Raw genomic sequence first — 19,000 nt, 5'->3', positions numbered from 1 at the left:
TCAAAATCGGACAAATCAGATCTGTGTAGCTTCTTGCACACGGGTCCCATGATCAGCTACGTGCTGTCAAAGCTCACAAAATCCGCAGTCAATTGTCAAGATGAAACTGCTGCACATTTGACGTGATATAATTCATCCCGTATTATTTTAATTTATATAACGATATTGCTTTATTAATGAAAATAAAAATTCAAAAACATGAACAATTGATGTGTATAAATGGTATACTTTATACAGGGTTTTCACTCATTTGATTTTCTTCCATTCAAACATTAATGTTACTCTAATACCTGTATGTCCTGTCAAACACCTGCAGACATAGGCATTTTTCTATGCTGCTGTAATTACCTGATGAGCACCCTGTCAACATTTGTTTCGTCCATCCCAAGCATAATGTCACGTTTGTTAATTATTAAAAGCTCTGAGAGTCTCAAAGGTCTCAGATGGCAAGCAAGGAGTCACCAGACTCGAAGTAACTTGACTCAGTTGACGAGTTCGCAGTTGGATTTAACATGGCTCCCACTTTTCATGTCATTTGCTTTTACACTAAAAAAAGGGAATGGATGAGACTGACATCATTTTTTTGTCAAATTTCTAATTTGACACACACACACACACACACACACACACACACACACACACACACACACACACACACACACACACACACACACACACACAAATTTCCCTGCCAAAAATCCACATGGGTAGGATGTGGATTGGATGGCAGTCGACAGCATGGGGCTCAGCGACCCGATCCCCAGACAAAGACAATATATTTATTTTTTGGGGGGAAAAAAGCACAAATAAGGAACTGTATTTTTAAATTAGCATGTACAATACAATATGACATAGTACATTAAAAACAAGCAAATATTTTGGATACTTCAGAATGCATGAAGAAAACTTCAACATCATTTCAAACCTCATTAGATCTGAGATAATAATGTGGTGTATGAAGAAGAAATCAAACTGTCATCATGCTGTAGCAGCTATTGGGATAAAATAGCCCTTGACTTAACATTTTGTTAAAAAAGCTCACTGTAACACATTAACTGTGTCTTCATTTGCCATCAGTTATGGCTAAAACCTTCACGACTATGTCGACAGTCGATCATCTTCATGCATTTACATTTTCTTCCAAAACCTTAAATAGCTTAATTAATAGTAAACCATGGAAATGTAACATAACTTGTCAGTTAACCTTTTCTCAAAAATCCAAACTGATGATGAAAACATCTTTCAAGATTTATATAAAATATCTAGTCATAACGGAAAGAAAGCTACAAGAGAATGTTTCAGTAAGAATTTGGTCACATCTGAAACAGGCTTCCTACACTAAACAGACTTTTCTATCCAGCTACATCGCAGGTGGTAGAGCAGAGCGGGTGGGCCAAAACCTGCAAGGGCAGCTTTGGCTTGAAAATTGCTTTGCTGCACAAACTCTGATGCTTAATTGCACAAATAAGTTCTAACTTCAGGAAAAAAGGTGGCAGCTTTTCTGGCCTGTGCCCCACTTTACAAATTAAGTATGTTGGAGTCTGGACAACAGTTGGCCTGGTGAAGACATGATTGTCACAGCCTTGAGAGTTTTATATTTTTCACATTTAAGCAAATCTGCTTTGATAGAGGATATCAATGGGGAAAAATATTTTATGGATTTCAACACACGCTAACCTTCAATATGTGTCTTCTTGATATACTTAAATACTTACTTCTGGGCAGAACCTTTACTAATTTCAGTTTTAAAGTCATGATAGCAGCCCTTATCCAATCAGCACTACTGGCAGGCCCTTCAATATATCCTTCTGGTTGCATAGTCTAATACCATGCTTGCTGCTCCTAGTAAAGCAGGTTCCTCCAAATCTGACGTGACCACCTTGATGCTCTGAGCAGAGAAGAGGGCTCTCTCAGCGATGACACGCTGCACTGGGCCCTGATAGTAAGAGGCCAAGACTCCAGACAGGATCACCAGAGTGGGGTTGACTATGTGGAGGATGTTAATGATGCCGACACCCAGCGCTGTGCATGCTGTGGAGAGGGAAGAAAAATACAGATGGAAATGTCATTTTCAAAAGTAGATTCAATTTTACTTGACAGATCTATATGTGTGCCCTGACCGTTGTTCAGAACATCATCAGCTTTGGAGTTCCCCAGTCTGGCCGCACTGATGAGATGAGCAGCAGTGATTGTCTCTGAGAGCTTCATATCCATCCCCTCCACCTTCAGCAGGTCCTCTGAGAGACATGTGACACGCAGATCAGCATGTTAAAGAGCTGCATCAGAATACATCTTTGCTCGGTTTTATTTGCCTAGTGGAATGTCAGAAGTTATGATTTTTATACAGACAGTTCATCGTATCCCATCTTGATTGTTTTGTGTTTTTTTTTTATGGGAAATACTTTAAAATTTGACAAAAGAAAACAAATAAATCCATCCAGAATACTGTCAACTGTATGTGTTATGTTGACACAACAATTTCAGTGAATTATATAAATGAGAAGAGGAAGAACTAACAAATTCAAGAATTATTCTCGGAGTATATTAATACCACATGCTCTCACAGGATCTCATCCTATTCCTTGAAGTTTTACACATGCAAAACCAAACTCTCACCGTCGTGTAGTCGTTTGGCCTCTCTCTGCAGGGCCATCCCTGATGCGTAGGCCTCGATGCATCCTTTACTGCCACAGGAACATTCCGGCCCGTCTAATGAAACCATGATGTGACCCAGCTCTGCAGCGCAGAAGGTGCTGCCATGCACCAACTCATTTTGATGAATAATCCCTCCTCCAATACCTACACACACAGTCAGGATATTTTACTTCCACAGAATGCCAATTCAATGACACAAAAAAAATTAACACACTTATCATGTACAATACATAGAAAAGTATTTATTTAGCCACAAAACTGAATAATTAATGCAGGTCTTGATGTGTCTCCAGACCAACAGATCAGAGTTAGCCGTGCAGTTTTCAAAATAAATGTGAATTACAGCATGTTCATTCAAAATAATTCATTACCCTTTATTCTAATGACTGATCAGAGGACCAGATGAAAGTCCTGACTTCTCACCTGTCCCTGTGATGATAGTTGCAAAGTTCTCTACTCCTTTGCCGTGACCAAACTTCTTCTCAGCCAATGCAGCGCAGTTCCCATCATTGTCGACCCAGACGGGGAGATGCAGCGAGTCTGAGATGGGTGTTCTCAGGTCCACCGACGTCCACTCCTGGATCAGCTTTGTGGAGTGGAGGACCACTCCTTCTTGTGGGTTTACACGACCACCTGTGGACACTCCTAAGATGTAAAAGAAGAGCCATGAGATGACGGTTCTATGGTGGGGGTTTTCATGATATAAGAATATAATTCATCGACAAAGCCAACCAATAAAGAAAATGTAAAATTATGAGAAGAAAGTATGATCTTTAAACGCGGTGGTCAGGATTTGGTGGGTGTTTTTTTTCATACCAACACCAAGTATTCTGCAGTTGAGACAGACTGCATCCCGCACGGCATCTGCACACATCTTCAGTAAGAGCTGTATCCTCGCCTCAAAGGTCTTTGGATTGGCCTGGGTATACTTCTTTACTATGTTACCCTGGATAGAGAACAAAACAATCACAATACATATTATAATATTAATGTCAACATATATATGTAGTCTGCTCCACATGGTCTTCTTAAGGTTTTTTTTTTTTTTTTACAAAACAATAATGTTTCTTTCAACATTTGACTGTCATTTTAATTGTTATCTTATTAATTGTTATCTTATTAATTAACAGAATCTTAACGTTTTTAAAGGATCACAATAAAAATTTGCAAAAAAGAAGCTTTGAACTTCTGAAATTTAAAAGTCTGAGTCATATCCACATCAATGCAGTACCTGGATCTGGTATTTGCTTTGTAACTTTAGTTGATGTAGGTACTTTCTAAACACACTTGAAGTTTAACATTGAATCGTAGCTCTATTAACACCAACGTGAATGGATGTATGAACATGAAAAGCAGCACTTAGCATTTTGACCAACACTTTAGGGCTAATATAAATATGGTGACAACTAATGTGACCATTTGGCCTACCCTCATGCAGACAATGGCCACTCTGAGGTTAGTCCCCCCAAGGTCGACAGCCAGAGCACTCTGTGTCTCTAAGATGTGATCAATGTCCTGGGAGATGGTGTCTTTAACCGGGGGGAAACAGAAAGTTTTCTGAAGTGGCTCATCCAGATCGATGGTACGTAAAAACTTGAGAATACGGGGAACTGCGTTGCCATCTCCATAAATCTTACAGCTGGATAGGAAACAGAAATGCATCTGTGTTCATATTATTCATCTCAGTACAAATTGGAAGACGATACCCTTTGCGTTGCAGTACACTGGTCATACCAGGGGTATCTCTTTCCAAACTGCAGCTCCAGAGCGTGGTAGATCTTATTCTGAGTATCGGCATCTCTGACGTGCAGAACATTTTCACCTGCCAGAGAGAGAATCGAGATCAGTGCACAGACACCCCGCTCTCAGTGTAAAAATTGGTTTCCATCAACACAGGTGGAGCACCCACAATGTTTCTGCTGCTTCACTGGATTTATTAGCAAATGCCAGAAGGACGATGCTTTCCCAGACTTCCGGAATTACCACTGCATAATCCATCAACAAGTGTTATGTACTAAAATGCTCAATATGAAAGAGGTCATGGATGTGGAAACGGAGATCGCTTTTTTTATTCGCTTCAGATCTTTTCAGATCTACAGAAGGCTGACTGTGATCACTCTGAGTTGTTGCTGCACACTGATGGCTTACTTGAGGGAAATTATTTTAAAGAGTTTTGAGAGCTCTGTCCAGAGACTGAAGAGTTTTTCCATGTAACTGGACGTGCTGAATGCAAGCAGCTAACTGATGATCAGTGGCTGATTTTATTCAGTGCAAGTCATCAGAGTAAACTCAGAAATTGGCAAAAAAAATTATATAGTTGTGTTGTGAAATATGGGCTCATGCTTTCATGCAAGGTACGTCAATATACATTGTAAATTCTGTAATAATATCAATATATTTATAAATGAATAAATGTTAAATAAATGTTTTGAATTTTATTAACCGGTAAATCTTTTCGACTTGGTCATTTAACAAGTGACATGCACACTAAAAAAAGTGTGAGCACCCCTTGTTCAGAGCATTCCTGGCTATACTACATTGCATTCTTGCACATTCAAACATTTGTAAAGCTTAAACAAGCTTCAAATATGAAACCAAAAGTATAAGTTTTGAGAAGTTACACCCTACTGAAGGAGACATGATCCTTCTTGATGATTTCACTTATCTTTTAAGACCACACCACACAAAAGAGTTCATGTCCCCAATAACCTCTCTCTCACAAAACAACTGATCTGCAAAATATTGTGTGAATGGTAATATCGATATCGTACCGGCTTTTCACTGAGGTTTTAAAATGTGTTTTCAAAATTCACCACTACTATGAAATAAAAATTATCATCAATGTTGATCATTATCAAAGGCAAACTTTTCAAATTTACGGCACACAAATGACTATAACATCAGTTTTTGTGATATGTACCCGTTTCCCTGCCAGTTTGCCTTGTTCCCAGGTTAATGACGGGGGTTCCGAAGGCCCCCGCCTCTCGTACTCCACAGCTGCTGTTTCCTATCATGCAGCCGGCATGGCACACCAGCTGAATGAACTGCTCAAAGGGAATGTGTTTTACTGCCCGGAAGTTGGGATGCTGCTCGATACCCTTCTTTCTCATCACACGCACCATCTCCTTACTGCCTGTTTAAATAGGGACATGTTGGTCAAGCAACATACATCAATGTATTCATTCAGTTAAATAAACCTTGCTGAGCATTTTCTGTGGAAAAAACCCTCACACATGAAACTCAGAGAAGGAAATAATGTAAAAAGCAATGAAGGAACTTACCAGCATCAATGTTAGGGAAGAGGATGAGCGTCGTTTTATTGAAGGACAGCAGGGCATCCAGCATCAGCCCATAGATCTTAATGGATTTCTTGATGTCAGTAGTAACTGGGTGTTGTAAAGCCACAATATAGTCATGTTCCAGCACCTTGTCACCTGCAACATGATTGAACATGACATAAATCCACGCTTTGTTGTTTCACACAGATTCTGTGCTGTGGCTGCATCCCCACATACCCAACCAGCTCTTGATTATATCCATGTAGTCCTCTTTGTGATGAGTTGACAACAGTTTATCGTAAGAAGGACAGCCAGCCAGCAGGATGCGAGAGTGATCCTCACACATGGCGATGAGGTGTTGCTCTGCCATGCGTGTACAACAGGCATGGTAATGGGCTAGTTTGCTGATGGCGTGTCGTATTGAATCGTCAATTGTACCACTCACCTGGATAAAAGAGCAAGCAATAGATGAGATATTGTATAACACTGTAAGACACACTGATATGTAGGCCAGTTTGATATGAACAAATGTCCTACCCTACTATATACTGTAGAGTAATCTTGTATATGAAAGAATGAATGAACATAAACAAGTCTCAGACAAGACCCAAAACACCTCTTTAATTCAGTCAATCCTAATCCAGAATCAAACTCCGAGCCCTGTACTATAATTTTGGAGTATCTCACTTCCTCAAACAAATACCGTATTTTTCTGGACTATAAGGCGCACCTTCAATGAATGGCCTATTTTAAAACTTTTTCTATCTATGAGGCACACTGGATTATAAAGCGTACCTTCAGTGAATGGGCTATTTAAACCTTTTTCCAAATATAAAACACACTGGATTATAAGATGCATTGTTGGTTTTTGAGAAAATTAAAAGCTTTTAGGTGCACCTTATAGTTTGGAAAATACTGTAATTATCAAGTGGTTCTGTAATTCATTTGAAACAAAACGTTCAAATTCAGGGACAACAATCTAATAAATATGCCAAAATTGAATCAAGTTCAAAATTATAAGGGATGCTAAGAAAAGCTCCAAATGAAGACTGAATAACATCCACTGAATAAGCACTTTAAAGCTTGGCATATTTGTCTATTTGTCTGCGATGACATTAAAGGGATTTAACCTTGCTATGAGCCGCTTCCAGTGGTTTACTCCATTTTTCTGTTTTCCAAATGTTGATCATTATTCAGCAAATCTTTAAAATACAGCTTGTGCTGTGAAACAGACTAAAATTCTCCCAGCCCTTCCTCCTCACCTCTCCTCCCTCTACATGAAGTATTCTGATGTTCATCAGTGCTGCAGCGGTGGCTAGAGCCAGGGCATCAAATCGGTCACCATGTACAATCAGGATGTCGGGACGCAGTCTCTGAAGGACATCGGGAAGTTTCACAAGTGCCAACCCAACGCTCTCAACCATAGCTGCCTCATCCTCTCCTCTAACAATTGTGTGGAGCTTTGAGCCAATGTCAAAGTCATCCTGTTCAATCATACGAAAAGTGTTCCTGTAGGAAAAAACAGTTTATCGAAAAACCTGAATAAAGGAGCAAAGTTACAATGTTTTGGGACATTTTAACACGTTTTTCTTGGCCAAGGATGCTGTTGTACTCTCTTACCCGTAGTCATCAATGAGATGGGATCCAAGCACCACAACTTCCAGTTCAAATTCATCTGGTTGGGATTTGATCCCAAACATGATGGGGGCCAATTTAGAGTAGTCGGCTCTGTTGCATGTTGCCACACAAACCCTCAACTTCTTCTCACACTATATTAAAAAGAAGTATCGCCATTAGATTGCCTGATGCGTTCAATTATTCCAACACAGAAGACTAAAAATACTTCCTATATTGCTTTCTGCAGGGATAATACAATACTCATGTTTAAGAGACTCTTTCATGTTTGCCTCAGTTCTTTAAGAGAAATACTGTTCTGAATTAACATTCTAATATAGATTCATACCTGATTTTGCTCTTCTGTCCTTTTCCTTTCCATCTTTTCTCTGCCCCGTTGCATTTTCATATAATAAAGCTCCTGTAAAACAAAACCAAACAGAGTGAGATGCAGTAGGGAGGTTTTTTTTAAAGAATTATTCTTTATTTTCGGTACATTTCGGTGCGCTAGCCCACCGGTCATACTCACTTGTGCCTTCCAAAAACTCAGATGCTGTGGCAAGAAAACACAATAATACTACACTAAAAATGTTTTTTATTCTACATAAAGACATTTTTCAGAAACGAGGAACATGCTGTAGGAGTGTGATTTGCATGACAGAGCAAGTCAAACTATTGCTGATGCTTGGATTTTCAGTGACATCCTTTTTTCCTCCAAAAGAATCCTCATGCTACAAAACGGGACTGCCATCTGCTGCTATGAATGCAATATGACAGATCCACTTTCCCCAGAAGGAGTTCAAGATCTTGTTTTGGAAAAAAAAAAGAAAAAAAGAATGATTTCCCATGGTCATTGTTTCAACCCATTTGGCGAATGGAAAGACACAGAAGCCCAGATGGTAAGGGTGAAAATAAAAGTATTTAAAGATTGTTTCAGAGCCCCTCACTGAGGTAAGTCACAAAAATAACACAAAGGCCAATAGGTGCTGCTCAAATAAACAAATGTAACCAACCAAAAAACAAACAAAAAAACAAAATTAAAATGGAAACAAAACCCACCATAAGCTTATGTCACAAGTACATAAACATAAAAAGCAGAGAGCAGCAGCCCTTTTCCTTGTAACTAATACAAGGTACCTGCCTGCAATCTACTGGCCAATAACGGTCCAATGCCACAACATTTTCACAAAACACAGCATAGTTCAGTAACAAGCAAGGCAGACTGTCCATGACCAACCAGCCGCCACGTGTGAACAGCAGCAAAGCAGTTCATGGTTGCCATTCTGATTGACAGCCAAGTGCTAGATTGAGGAAAAGCACACCACACAAATCAGGACCCAGGGATGGAACCAGGAGGAGCCAGGACCGGAGGGTGGCCAGATGAGACGAGAGCGAACCAAAAAAAAAAAAATACACACATGCAGGGCCATAAAAACCGTCCCCTTCAAACAAAAGCTCTAAGCTTTACAAAAAGTATCACTCTGCATGAATTGATCTATGTTCTGGATGGACTGGGCAGGTTGTTGAGAAAGTGTTATACCACACTTACCACCTGGACAAGATATCAGCCAGCACATTGTGACTCCCTTTTTTGTGTTTGGTTTCTAAATTGTAGTCCAGTACAATCATATCCCACCGTTGTACATGGGAGAGAGAAAGGTGAGGTTTATGATCAGTGAAGACAGTGACTGGCAAAGCACTGGACTTGAGGTAGACTTCAAAGTGCTGGAGTGCCCACAGCAAAGCAAAAGTTTCTTGTTCGATGGTAGGTTAGTGAACTTGATGCTTACTAAACTTATAGGACAAGTACGACACTAGATTGTCTACTCCATCAGCATATTCTTGGAGCAGTACAGTGCTGGCGCCAACAGCGCTGGCATCAAGGACACAAAAGGACAGGGTAGACTACATCTTGTGTAGACAGTGTAATTTGAAGGAGATCAGTGACTGCAAAGTAGTGGTAGGCAAGAGTGTAGCCAAACAGCATAGGATAGTGGTATGTAGGATGACTCTGGTGGTGAGGAAGATGAAGGGGACAAAGGCAGAGCAGAGGACGAAATGTGTGTGACAGGTGTGACAGAGGAGTTCAGGGTGGAGGTGGGACTACATCAGGGATCAGCTCTGAAGATGCAGAGGTTCTCTTTGGGAGTGACCAGGAAGGATAGGATCAGGAATCAGTACATCAGAGGGACAGCACATGTTAGAAGTTCTGGAGATAAAGTCAGAGAGGCCAGACTGAGATAGTTTGGACATGTCCAGAGGAGAGATAGTGAATATATTGGTAGAAGGATGCTGAGTTTTAAACTGCCAGGCAGGAGGCCTAGAGGAAGACCAAAGAGGAGGTTTATGGATGTAATGAAAGAGGACATGAAGGTAGTTGGTGTGAGAGAAGAGGATGCAGAAGACAGGGTTAGATGGAGGACACTGACTCACTGTGGCGACCCCTGAAGGGAAAAGCCGAAACGAAAAGAAGACACAGTAAGTGTGTTATTTAATGGGACGAGAATGACCAACATCAAATGTCATGTATCGCTGACATGCTCACAGACATTATACAAATCAGTGAATTTGGCTGAGAGCCCAGAGCCTGAAACTGGTAATGATGCTAAAACATTTTCACCCACCTGAATCCATCGGGGAACAGCGTAATTGTCAAAACGACGCTTCATGACAGCTTGTGAAGAGAACAGAGACTCTTAAGCAAATGAATTGCCATGTTATATGGAGAAGACCCCTTCAGCAACTAGAATGGACCATGGGGCGTGCATCCAAAAAATGCAACAGGACTAAAGGCGAAAGATTCCTGTGTTGCTTCATGGGCCGCAAACACAAAGGGAATTCCTTTATCTCAACTTTTTGTGGTTTCCAGGCAATACTTGTGAAGCACTGACTTTAACAATTGGTGCCAGTGCTCTAACGCAGTGGTCCCCAATCACCAGGTCGCGACCCTGTACCGGGCCATGAGCCATTAGGTAAATATGCATTCGAAAGACAACATCAGGACCAAGGGGGCTCTGTGTAATACGTGGCGACAAGCCATCAAATGAGTCAATAAGGCCTTCAAAGCTGCTTGGGCACCTGGAGACCAAAGCACCCTGCGTTAAAAGACAAGGCTTTGAAGTGTTTTGAAAGACAACTAGTAGATAGATAGATACTTTATTAGTACCAAGGCAGTCAGAGACTGCAACATCCCGCGACACCCCTAAATTAAAAATTTTACCCTGACCTTCTTTCATAGGTCATCATCTCATTTTCATCCCCTTTGCCACCCGAGTGCTGTACTTTTTCTTTAATCTTCCTATCTGCAACGGTTGTGAAGATATTTGGTGGACAGACGAACGCATGGACGAACAGAACCGAAGGGGCCCCCAGCCCCCCGAGGGCGGGAGAGCTTGTACAGGATCATATTTTAAACTGTCTTCAATAAAGCACAGTAACAGGTTTTTGAACTTTCCCCTGAATCCTCCACTGAAGCAAAAGAGCCCAAACCTCAGGTGGCCACTGCAGAGCATAAGCAATGAACTCAAATGGACCTAAATAAGAATCTACCTCAGTCTCATAAACTGTGGGCACCAAAACAATATTGTAACCAATATCAAAGGCACTTGGTGGGGAAGTGGTGGAAGAGGGAGACCTAGTCTCCAGGCCAGTAGACACACGGGGCATTTGAGCCAAGCTCAACTACACAGCCTTCTCAGCATCAATCTGAAGCCTCTTAATTTCTGACTGAGACTGTTTGACTCTCCTTCTCCTGGGACTCCAGTTGAAGGTGAGCAAGACGTACCTTCAACCGGGCCCCCTCTTTGGACCTGGTCCTGGTGGGGCCGACTCCTCTTTTTAACCCTCCTCACCAGGGGTTCTCTCGTCCCCACCATCTTAGGAGTCATCTTTCAGTGGTAGACAACCAGTCTCTTCACCCACCACCGCTGTCGGTGCTTCACCAAGCCCCAATCCGAACACCTTATCTTTTATCATAGCGCTGAGCTTTCTTTTTAAAGTGCTTGAGAACTGTAAGACCAAAATAATTTGAAATTTGGATCAACTCATCCTTACGAAAAGTGTCCAGCAAACAGAAGAAGCGGGATACCAAGGTTTCTAAATTAGGCTACAACATGGCTAACAACTGCAAAAAATCCCCAGTCAATTACAGTTTACCAATCAAACAATTAACAATCCAAAAATTTAATTCGGCTCCAGGACTCCCTTTAACGAATCAATTAATTTTGAACCCGGACGAGCCCCAATTTACTGCACGTGTAGGGAGGAGGGGAGCAAAAAAATAAAAGTCTAATGTTGAGGGTGAAAATAGAAGCATTTTATGAACTAAAGATTGTTTCAGAGCCCTACACAGAGGGAAGTTTCACAAAAATAACGACACAAGGGCTGATAGATGCTGCTCAAGTAAGCAAAATATAACCAAAAGTTCTCAAAAAACAAATTGGTCTGAAGTCAAACTAAAATGGAAACAAAACCTGCCATAGCCTCACGTCACAAGTGTACAAACATACAAAATAGTGACTAATACAAGATACCTGCCTGCGATCTACTGGTGAAAACCTTGGCCCAATTCCACAACGTGTCCACGTTGGCCACTGCCGCCAACAAATGTCTTAGGACCAGAAATCCGGTCATCCGGACATCCTCGGAGTGTGAGCTGACAGTGGGGGCTTCAGCTCACCTCCCAGCCACTGCTGAGGCGCCCTTGAGCAAGGCGCCGTCCCCCCCCCACAAGCTGCTCATTGGGGCGCACCCCGAAGTCGCGACCCATCACTCCGCCTCCCCCAGTCATGTATGATTATTAATAATGTGTTATTAATTGCATGCCAGCAGGCCCCTAGTGTGTTGTGTTTACAGGGGCCTGTATACAGTGTTTGTGTGTTCTGTGCTACTAACACGTATATATTTATATGCATGTACAACAAGGAGTGTCAAGATAATTTCCCCGTTTGTGTGGACAATAAAGTGTGTTTAATCTTTAATCTTTAAAACACAGTATAGTTCAGTAACAAGCAAGGCAGACTGTCCATGAGCAACCAGTCTGAACAGCTGCCGAGCAGTTAAGGGCTGCCACTACGATTGACGGCCAGTTGGTGGATTGAGGGAAAGCACGCCGTACAAATCAGGAGACAGGGATGGAACCAGGAAGTGGGAGGAGCCAAGACTGAAGGGTGGCTACACAGACGCACACATGCAGGGCCGTAACATTCATTTTCATACAACATGCAGAGTTGCTTTATATATTTGAGGCATTGTAGTAGACCACAGGGATCTCGAATTCCAAAGAGGATTGAGCTGTTGGAATTCACAAACTCTCAAGGGTAGACTTAACCACTGACTGAGCTGCATGTCACTCCACTGCACTCCAGGGAATATGAACTGAGGGGTCATTGACATCAGACTGAGCAAACAAATGAGGTTATGGTGGGGGGAAAAAAACAAAGTTCTCACTGTGGCATGGATGTTCATGTTCTCCATCATGTGATCCAATGCTTACCACAGGCCATGTTCAGCTGTACTTAAAATATTATTTGGAGATTCACTGCCAATGTTGACAAAGTTTAAGTTACAGCCCTCTTGTTAAGAAAAAGTGGATTAAAAAAGAAAATAAATGGTAGAAGGATAGATTTTTTTTCATTTACAAAAAAAAAAAAAAGAAATCCGCAGTGCCAATTCTACCTGTCTGCATGCATTAATGTGGCCAGACAAATCATGGGTAGCCATTCCACCTGTCCTCCCTGTCCTTGCACTTAAGATGCTCATCAACAGTCTTTCCTTTTGGTAACTTCTTTGCCATAGCAGGCTAAGAAGCGAAACAGGAAACAAGACAGGAGCCAAAGGCAGGCGGGAAAGGCAACTCATAACAGGATAATCATAGTTTATTATCGTAGATGACGCAGCCGTTTCATACAACAGACATGACACAAACCCTGGCGAGGCACAACCCAGCCAAGTTGGCTTTGTAGAAGCCATTTGTCATTCTGTTTTTCGATTTTGTAGCAGACTTCATAAACTTAGCCGATGAACCAAAGAACTTTAAAGTAACTTTGAGCTTAGAAAGTGTATATGTCTACAATTGTTATGCTCTCTCTTTCTCAATGAGCTCTCTCTTCCAGGGCATATAGCAATATTGAACATGATAAAATTAATTCAGAAAAAGTGCCATGTTTAATAAATTATCAAAGGATTTCGGGAAATTATCTTACTGTTAATATTGTCCACAAATACAATTATAACTTTTGGATTTCATGTCAAATGTTTATTGAATGAACAGAAATACAACTCCAGACATTTTAGCTGCAGTCCAGTTCACAATCATTTACATGTTTTAAGAAATTGCATTGCTTATGAAAAGTGATAAAAAATTATAATTTATTATTGACAACACCAGATTAAAAAGTTAGGTGCACGAGTGCCACCGGTTTAACAGGTGAGCAAACGGCGTTGTAGTATTTGTTGTTTTTGAATTGATCCCACCCCCTTCTCTGAACGTGGACTTTGTCAGTCTTCACATTATGTCACCTGACATTCTTCTTTGCTTAAATGTAAATGAAGGTTGCCATACACTGCTTCCACAGATGACCTGTATGCCATTTGTCTGGTGGTATTGGGCTGGTAAGTGAGAATATTGACTATTCCCATTATTACAGTATATCATTGAAGAAAAACTGTAGTTGATAGTTACTTTTTGTTACTGAAAATTATTTCTTCTGTTAATTGTTTTTAAATTAATTTAAGCATTTAGTTAAAGAACTAAATGCTTAGAGATGAGTTGCTTCACTTTTAAGAGAAAACAGTACTGACTGGCATTAGACCCATTCCTTGATGTTGTGCCTTTTTCTTCGAATCATATCAGTTGTATCATAAAAAACCCTCCTGGACTAAATCCTATAATTAACCATGAATCTCATTCTGTAAACCATGACTTCTACTCAACCATCACAAGACAGCATCAGCAGCCAGTGTTGTGCTATGGGGGCAGGGACGCATGCGGCAGCGAACACAGGGATGACACGGCAACAGAGGGACAGTGATGATATACAGACAGCGTGAAGAGATAACAATAAACTGAAAAAGAATGGATGGATATGAAGAAAAAAGGAAAATATGAAAGGGAGGAAATGGAAAAAAAAAGCCAGCTAGACTCACATGTGGGCTTGTGCATAAAGAACCCGGTTGCTTTTCCATCCCACGCTTTGTGAATTCTCAGCAACAGTTCCTCTCTGCCACGCTCAATCTTTTTATATTTTATTCTCTGTTTCGCTTAGATGTAATATTAAATGGAGGGAGGGTTTGAGCAGACTGGTGTCAGAGGAAGACAGAAAGGAAGAGAGAGGTGGGGCGACACAGACATACTGCTGGGGGAGGGGCCATGAGGAACAGGGGCTGGGTTGAATTGGATTAAAGATACTGATTGGCTGCGCAGGAGGAAGAAAGAACATGTGGCCTCCTGTCATGCACAAAGTACAATACATTGTCTTGGGACCACTTATATATAAAAATACAAACCCCTCAAATGCCAGATATCAGAAAGAATTACAATGAATCTGCAGTTTCAATTCTGTTTCAAAGAGACCTTACCCACTTACCCATGTTTTGTGGTATTTATTTTTTCTTTCTTGTATTTATCTCCATTAATAAATACAGCTGGGTTGAGATTGTTATTGGAATAAATATAATATATTCACTATAGGAAAATATATTATGTGTTCCTCTGTTCTGTTTGAATGTCCAGTCAACTACTAAAACTCCAGTAATCTTTTTAGATTTTTTAAGACAGTCCAAATGTCAGGAAGCCAGTGTACCCTTTGACATACAATGTGAACATTATAGGGTAACAAATGACAGTTAGTACGTCCTTAGATTGTTTAATATGCATTTTTTTATAGCCAGTAGTGTTAATGGATAATGGGACCAATGCTTTTTGTTGAGGATTTATTTGTAGTGCGGTCATGCAATTAATGATCTTCAAAGGTAGAACATAGAAAAAGAAATAATTGTAATTAAAATGATCTATTTTGTGTCATGAAAACTGATCCATATGATGTCACAATTCCCCATACAACATATTATTTTTTTATGTTAAGTATCCAGAGTAGCTAACAAATTGTTTATCATCTAAAGATAGTTTGTTGAATTTGTCTCTTAATAAAACTTGGGTTTTATTATTTCCATTAGGTCAATGCTGGGTTTACCATTTTCCAACTTTTGTTTTATTACCTGATGAAGGTTTTTAGTGGAAGTTTATGTTAATTATTAAGGTCTTACTAATGTTAACGGTGAATGATTGGCCGTATCGTTTTATGAGGGTGCTGTCATCCCTTTAGTTAATCATCAAAGCTACAGTCTTTGTTCAGACCTGCACTCTCCCACCAGCACTGAAAGCCAACAGAGTCACAGATGAACTCTGGTCTCCCCTGTCCTTTGCGCAGACAGCACCACCTGCGTGCCTTCATCTCATTGGTTACTCCTTAGTGTAACTGAATGTCCTCTCTTCAACCCATCCAGCTGTGGTGAGAGGTCAAATGAAAACAAACACATGAAACTGATGCAGCTTGCTTGATTCTATCTCTCAGATTCACAGCAGAGTTTACTGACCCTCTATTCCAGGATTCTTTATTTATTTTAGAAGTTCAGGAACCTACAGACTTTTGCTCTCCTCAGTTTACCAAAGAATTCAAGGCAACATTTCCATATTACTTTGCCCAAATTATTGAATTTCACCAAACCAGAAAAACACTTGGCCCCATTGAGTCTCTACTTTTAGAGGCGTAAAGTTCCTGCAGAACTCTCTGAAGCAGTCTTCTAAAACAATGGAGGAATCTTTCTGGTTGTCCTGAAGCCAAGATGCTTACATTCACTTTGAATAGATGCTGAAACAGCTCACTCACTATGCTGGTGTCCCTTCCTGTCAAGAGCTGTTTTACTATTTCCTCATTTAATAAAAAACAATCAATTGCTTTCCAACTGTCTTTCTGTTATTCTTTGCAAATCTCAAAAACCATCGATCCCATGTAAGTCATAATAGTTGTGTGTATTGCTAGAGATGTTCATGGCTGAACTGGGTGCGATTCAGATCACTGACACGCTCAGTCTCAATAAACTTTAAATAAAAAGCAAAGTGCGCTTTGAAATGCTACGGGGCTGGTGTCGGCATACAGACACACACACACGCCCGCACACACACAAGGGTCAAAGAGGTTTTAAATAAAAGAGTTAGAGTAACGTAACCCTTTGTAGAGGCATGAGTGCTCCAGAATGGAGACAAGCAATAAATGCAAATTATATCAGTTCAAAATATATAAAAGAACCTACGGTCAGAATTTATATGCTTCAATGCTTTTTGAGCACCGCATATTCCAGGTAATTTATGCACTGCTGCCTTCATTGTATTGAAACTGGTCTGACCAGTGACCAGGCATCTGACAAATGGAGTCTAGAACCATTAATAGTACTTGTGGTAGTAGTCGTCATAGTAGTTCAAGTTTTACTACAATGATGTAATATCATAACACAGGAGATAATTCTTAATTATGTGATAATGGAGTAAAATACCAATATACTCCAGAGACACTTTTCCAGTTCTTTGGCTTAATCATTAGTTATATTATTAAAGCAATAAAAATGTGTACTAGAAGAAGAACTGATAAATTTATCATTAGTTACGTCAAATCATTAAATTGTAATAATTATATTGCTCAATGAAGAATTATAGTTTGATGTAGGTCTACACCCTCTTATTACATCCCGCTTCAACGCGGAGACGTATTGTAATTGTCAGTGTTGGTGTGTCCATTCGTCCGTTAGTTTGTCCACTAAATATCCTCACAACTTTTGCAGATAGAAAGATGAAACAAAAAGCACATTATTCTGGCAGCAAAGGGGATGAAAATGAGATAATGACCTTGAGAAAACTCAAATTTCAAAACTAGTGCTTTGATCAATGAAAGATAGATAGATATATACTTTAATGATCCCAAGGGAAATTCAGGTGACATCTGCTCGCAAGAGATACAATAAAAGTAGATCAGAGCACTAGCTTTGATCTTTGACCTATGCAAGTAGGTCAGGGTAAAATTTTGAATTCAGGGGTGTCGCGGGATGTTGCAGTCTATGACCGCCTTAGTTGTAGTTTAACACTGTACTAAGCCTAAGCAAGGAGTGTTGGGAATAGAAGAACAGTAACTGAGAGCTGCATGCGACAGGACAAGGAGTCATGTATTTGTCTTATCTTGAATGGACACCATACTTTTGACTCAAAAATTATGAAAGGGGGTGGTAAACTATTATCTATGTTGGCACAGTTCACACTATATATATTATATATAAAGGACTCAGATAAAAATATATGAAATTAGGGATTGAGTTTACAGATTTTGTTCAATGTGATAACTTCCTTTCCTCAAGAGTTAACTTTTCCAACAAACTCTGATATGTTCAGTACCAAGATCTGCATTATTTAACTAAACAATAACACACTGTTAAAGATAAAAATCAAGTATCACATAAGTTCGAATAAAATTGCTAGTATTCAACTTCTATACAGGTAAAATATAAATGCGGCTATGTCTGGTTTTGATTACAAGATGCTGCCATCTATAGTTCTTCATGAGGAAGAACTATAGATTGTGTGTGTGTGTGTGTGTGTGTGTGTGTGTGTGTGTGTGTGTGTGTGTGTGTGTGTGTGTGTGTGTATTTACACATCCTGATATTTAGATGCCCACAAGCATTTACTCCAATCATTTATACTATTACAGTAAATTAACTGAAGATGAAATGACCTGTTAAGACACAACAGAAAGGATTTGGCATTGACAACTAAAAATTTAAGTTTTAAATGCAACAACTTCCAGTTCTATCAAAATCATTACGAAACTTGATATTTTAAATGAATGGCTAGTAAAACAGTGTTTTTGAAATATTAATTTGGCAGTGAATAAGCATGTGGTTTATTTTGACCACAACAAAAGTCTGTGGCTGGGAAACAAATTTTGAGCCAGATTTCATCACAATGACTTGAATGCACCTTGACACGTGTCCTCATTCGGTCCATGCAGCACAAAGGTAGCTTTGAGAAAAATCGGAACTTTCCCTTATTCTACTGTGGTTCCGTTTCGACCCAAATCACTTACTCAGAAAGAACAGCTCGGTTTCAGAATTTCACAACAAGCGAACGCAGTGAAACGAAGGCAGCACGTTTCGCTGAGGTTCTCCCAAGAAACTGAACAAATTCAGGTTTTCGGGGGTGTTTCCTGTAGTACAATCCACACACAGTTCGGGCGAAAACCAACTGACCCTGAACACATCGCGTCACGTCGCCTCTTCCCTCTCGCGCGTCGTGACATGTCAACATGGCGAGTACCAGAGGCAAACAACGCTTTTATTTTGTTAGCATTTGCATTAAATACAATCAAGGTGCAGAAGAAATTAATCACTAAACCACAACAAATAAGTAG

At 40.1% G+C, this 19,000-nt stretch overlaps 1 protein-coding gene across 2 annotated transcripts in view; it reads right to left on the bottom strand.

The window, feature by feature from the left end:
• Positions 1-759: 759 nt before the first annotated feature.
• Positions 760-19,000, bottom strand: part of gne (glucosamine (UDP-N-acetyl)-2-epimerase/N-acetylmannosamine kinase) — an 18,936-nt gene continuing 695 nt past the window's right edge. Inside the window, exons 1-14 of one of the 2 annotated variants that reach the window (XM_068320616.1) lie at positions 14,694-15,174; positions 7,897-7,968; positions 7,554-7,702; positions 7,196-7,442; positions 6,171-6,378; positions 5,937-6,089; positions 5,576-5,788; positions 4,390-4,477; positions 4,084-4,294; positions 3,472-3,601; positions 3,079-3,300; positions 2,617-2,799; positions 2,121-2,237; positions 760-2,031 (exon numbers count right to left, since the gene is read on the bottom strand). In XM_068320616.1, coding sequence (XP_068176717.1) covers positions 1,796-2,031; positions 2,121-2,237; positions 2,617-2,799; positions 3,079-3,300; positions 3,472-3,601; positions 4,084-4,294; positions 4,390-4,477; positions 5,576-5,788; positions 5,937-6,089; positions 6,171-6,378; positions 7,196-7,442; positions 7,554-7,702; positions 7,897-7,968; positions 14,694-14,732 — 2,268 coding nt within the window. In that variant the 5' untranslated portion in view covers positions 14,733-15,174 and the 3' untranslated portion in view covers positions 760-1,795. Of the gene's footprint in view, positions 2,032-2,120; positions 2,238-2,616; positions 2,800-3,078; positions 3,301-3,471; positions 3,602-4,083; positions 4,295-4,389; positions 4,478-5,575; positions 5,789-5,936; positions 6,090-6,170; positions 6,379-7,195; positions 7,443-7,553; positions 7,703-7,896; positions 7,969-14,693; positions 15,175-19,000 lie in introns of those variants that run through there. The other variant, XM_068320617.1, reaches the window with a different exon arrangement.

Source organism: Antennarius striatus, chromosome 8 (genome assembly GCF_040054535.1).
Source record: "Antennarius striatus isolate MH-2024 chromosome 8, ASM4005453v1, whole genome shotgun sequence".
NCBI classification, from domain to species: Eukaryota; Metazoa; Chordata; class Actinopteri; order Lophiiformes; family Antennariidae; genus Antennarius; species Antennarius striatus.
This window is presented reverse-complemented; position numbering and strand designations above follow the sequence as displayed.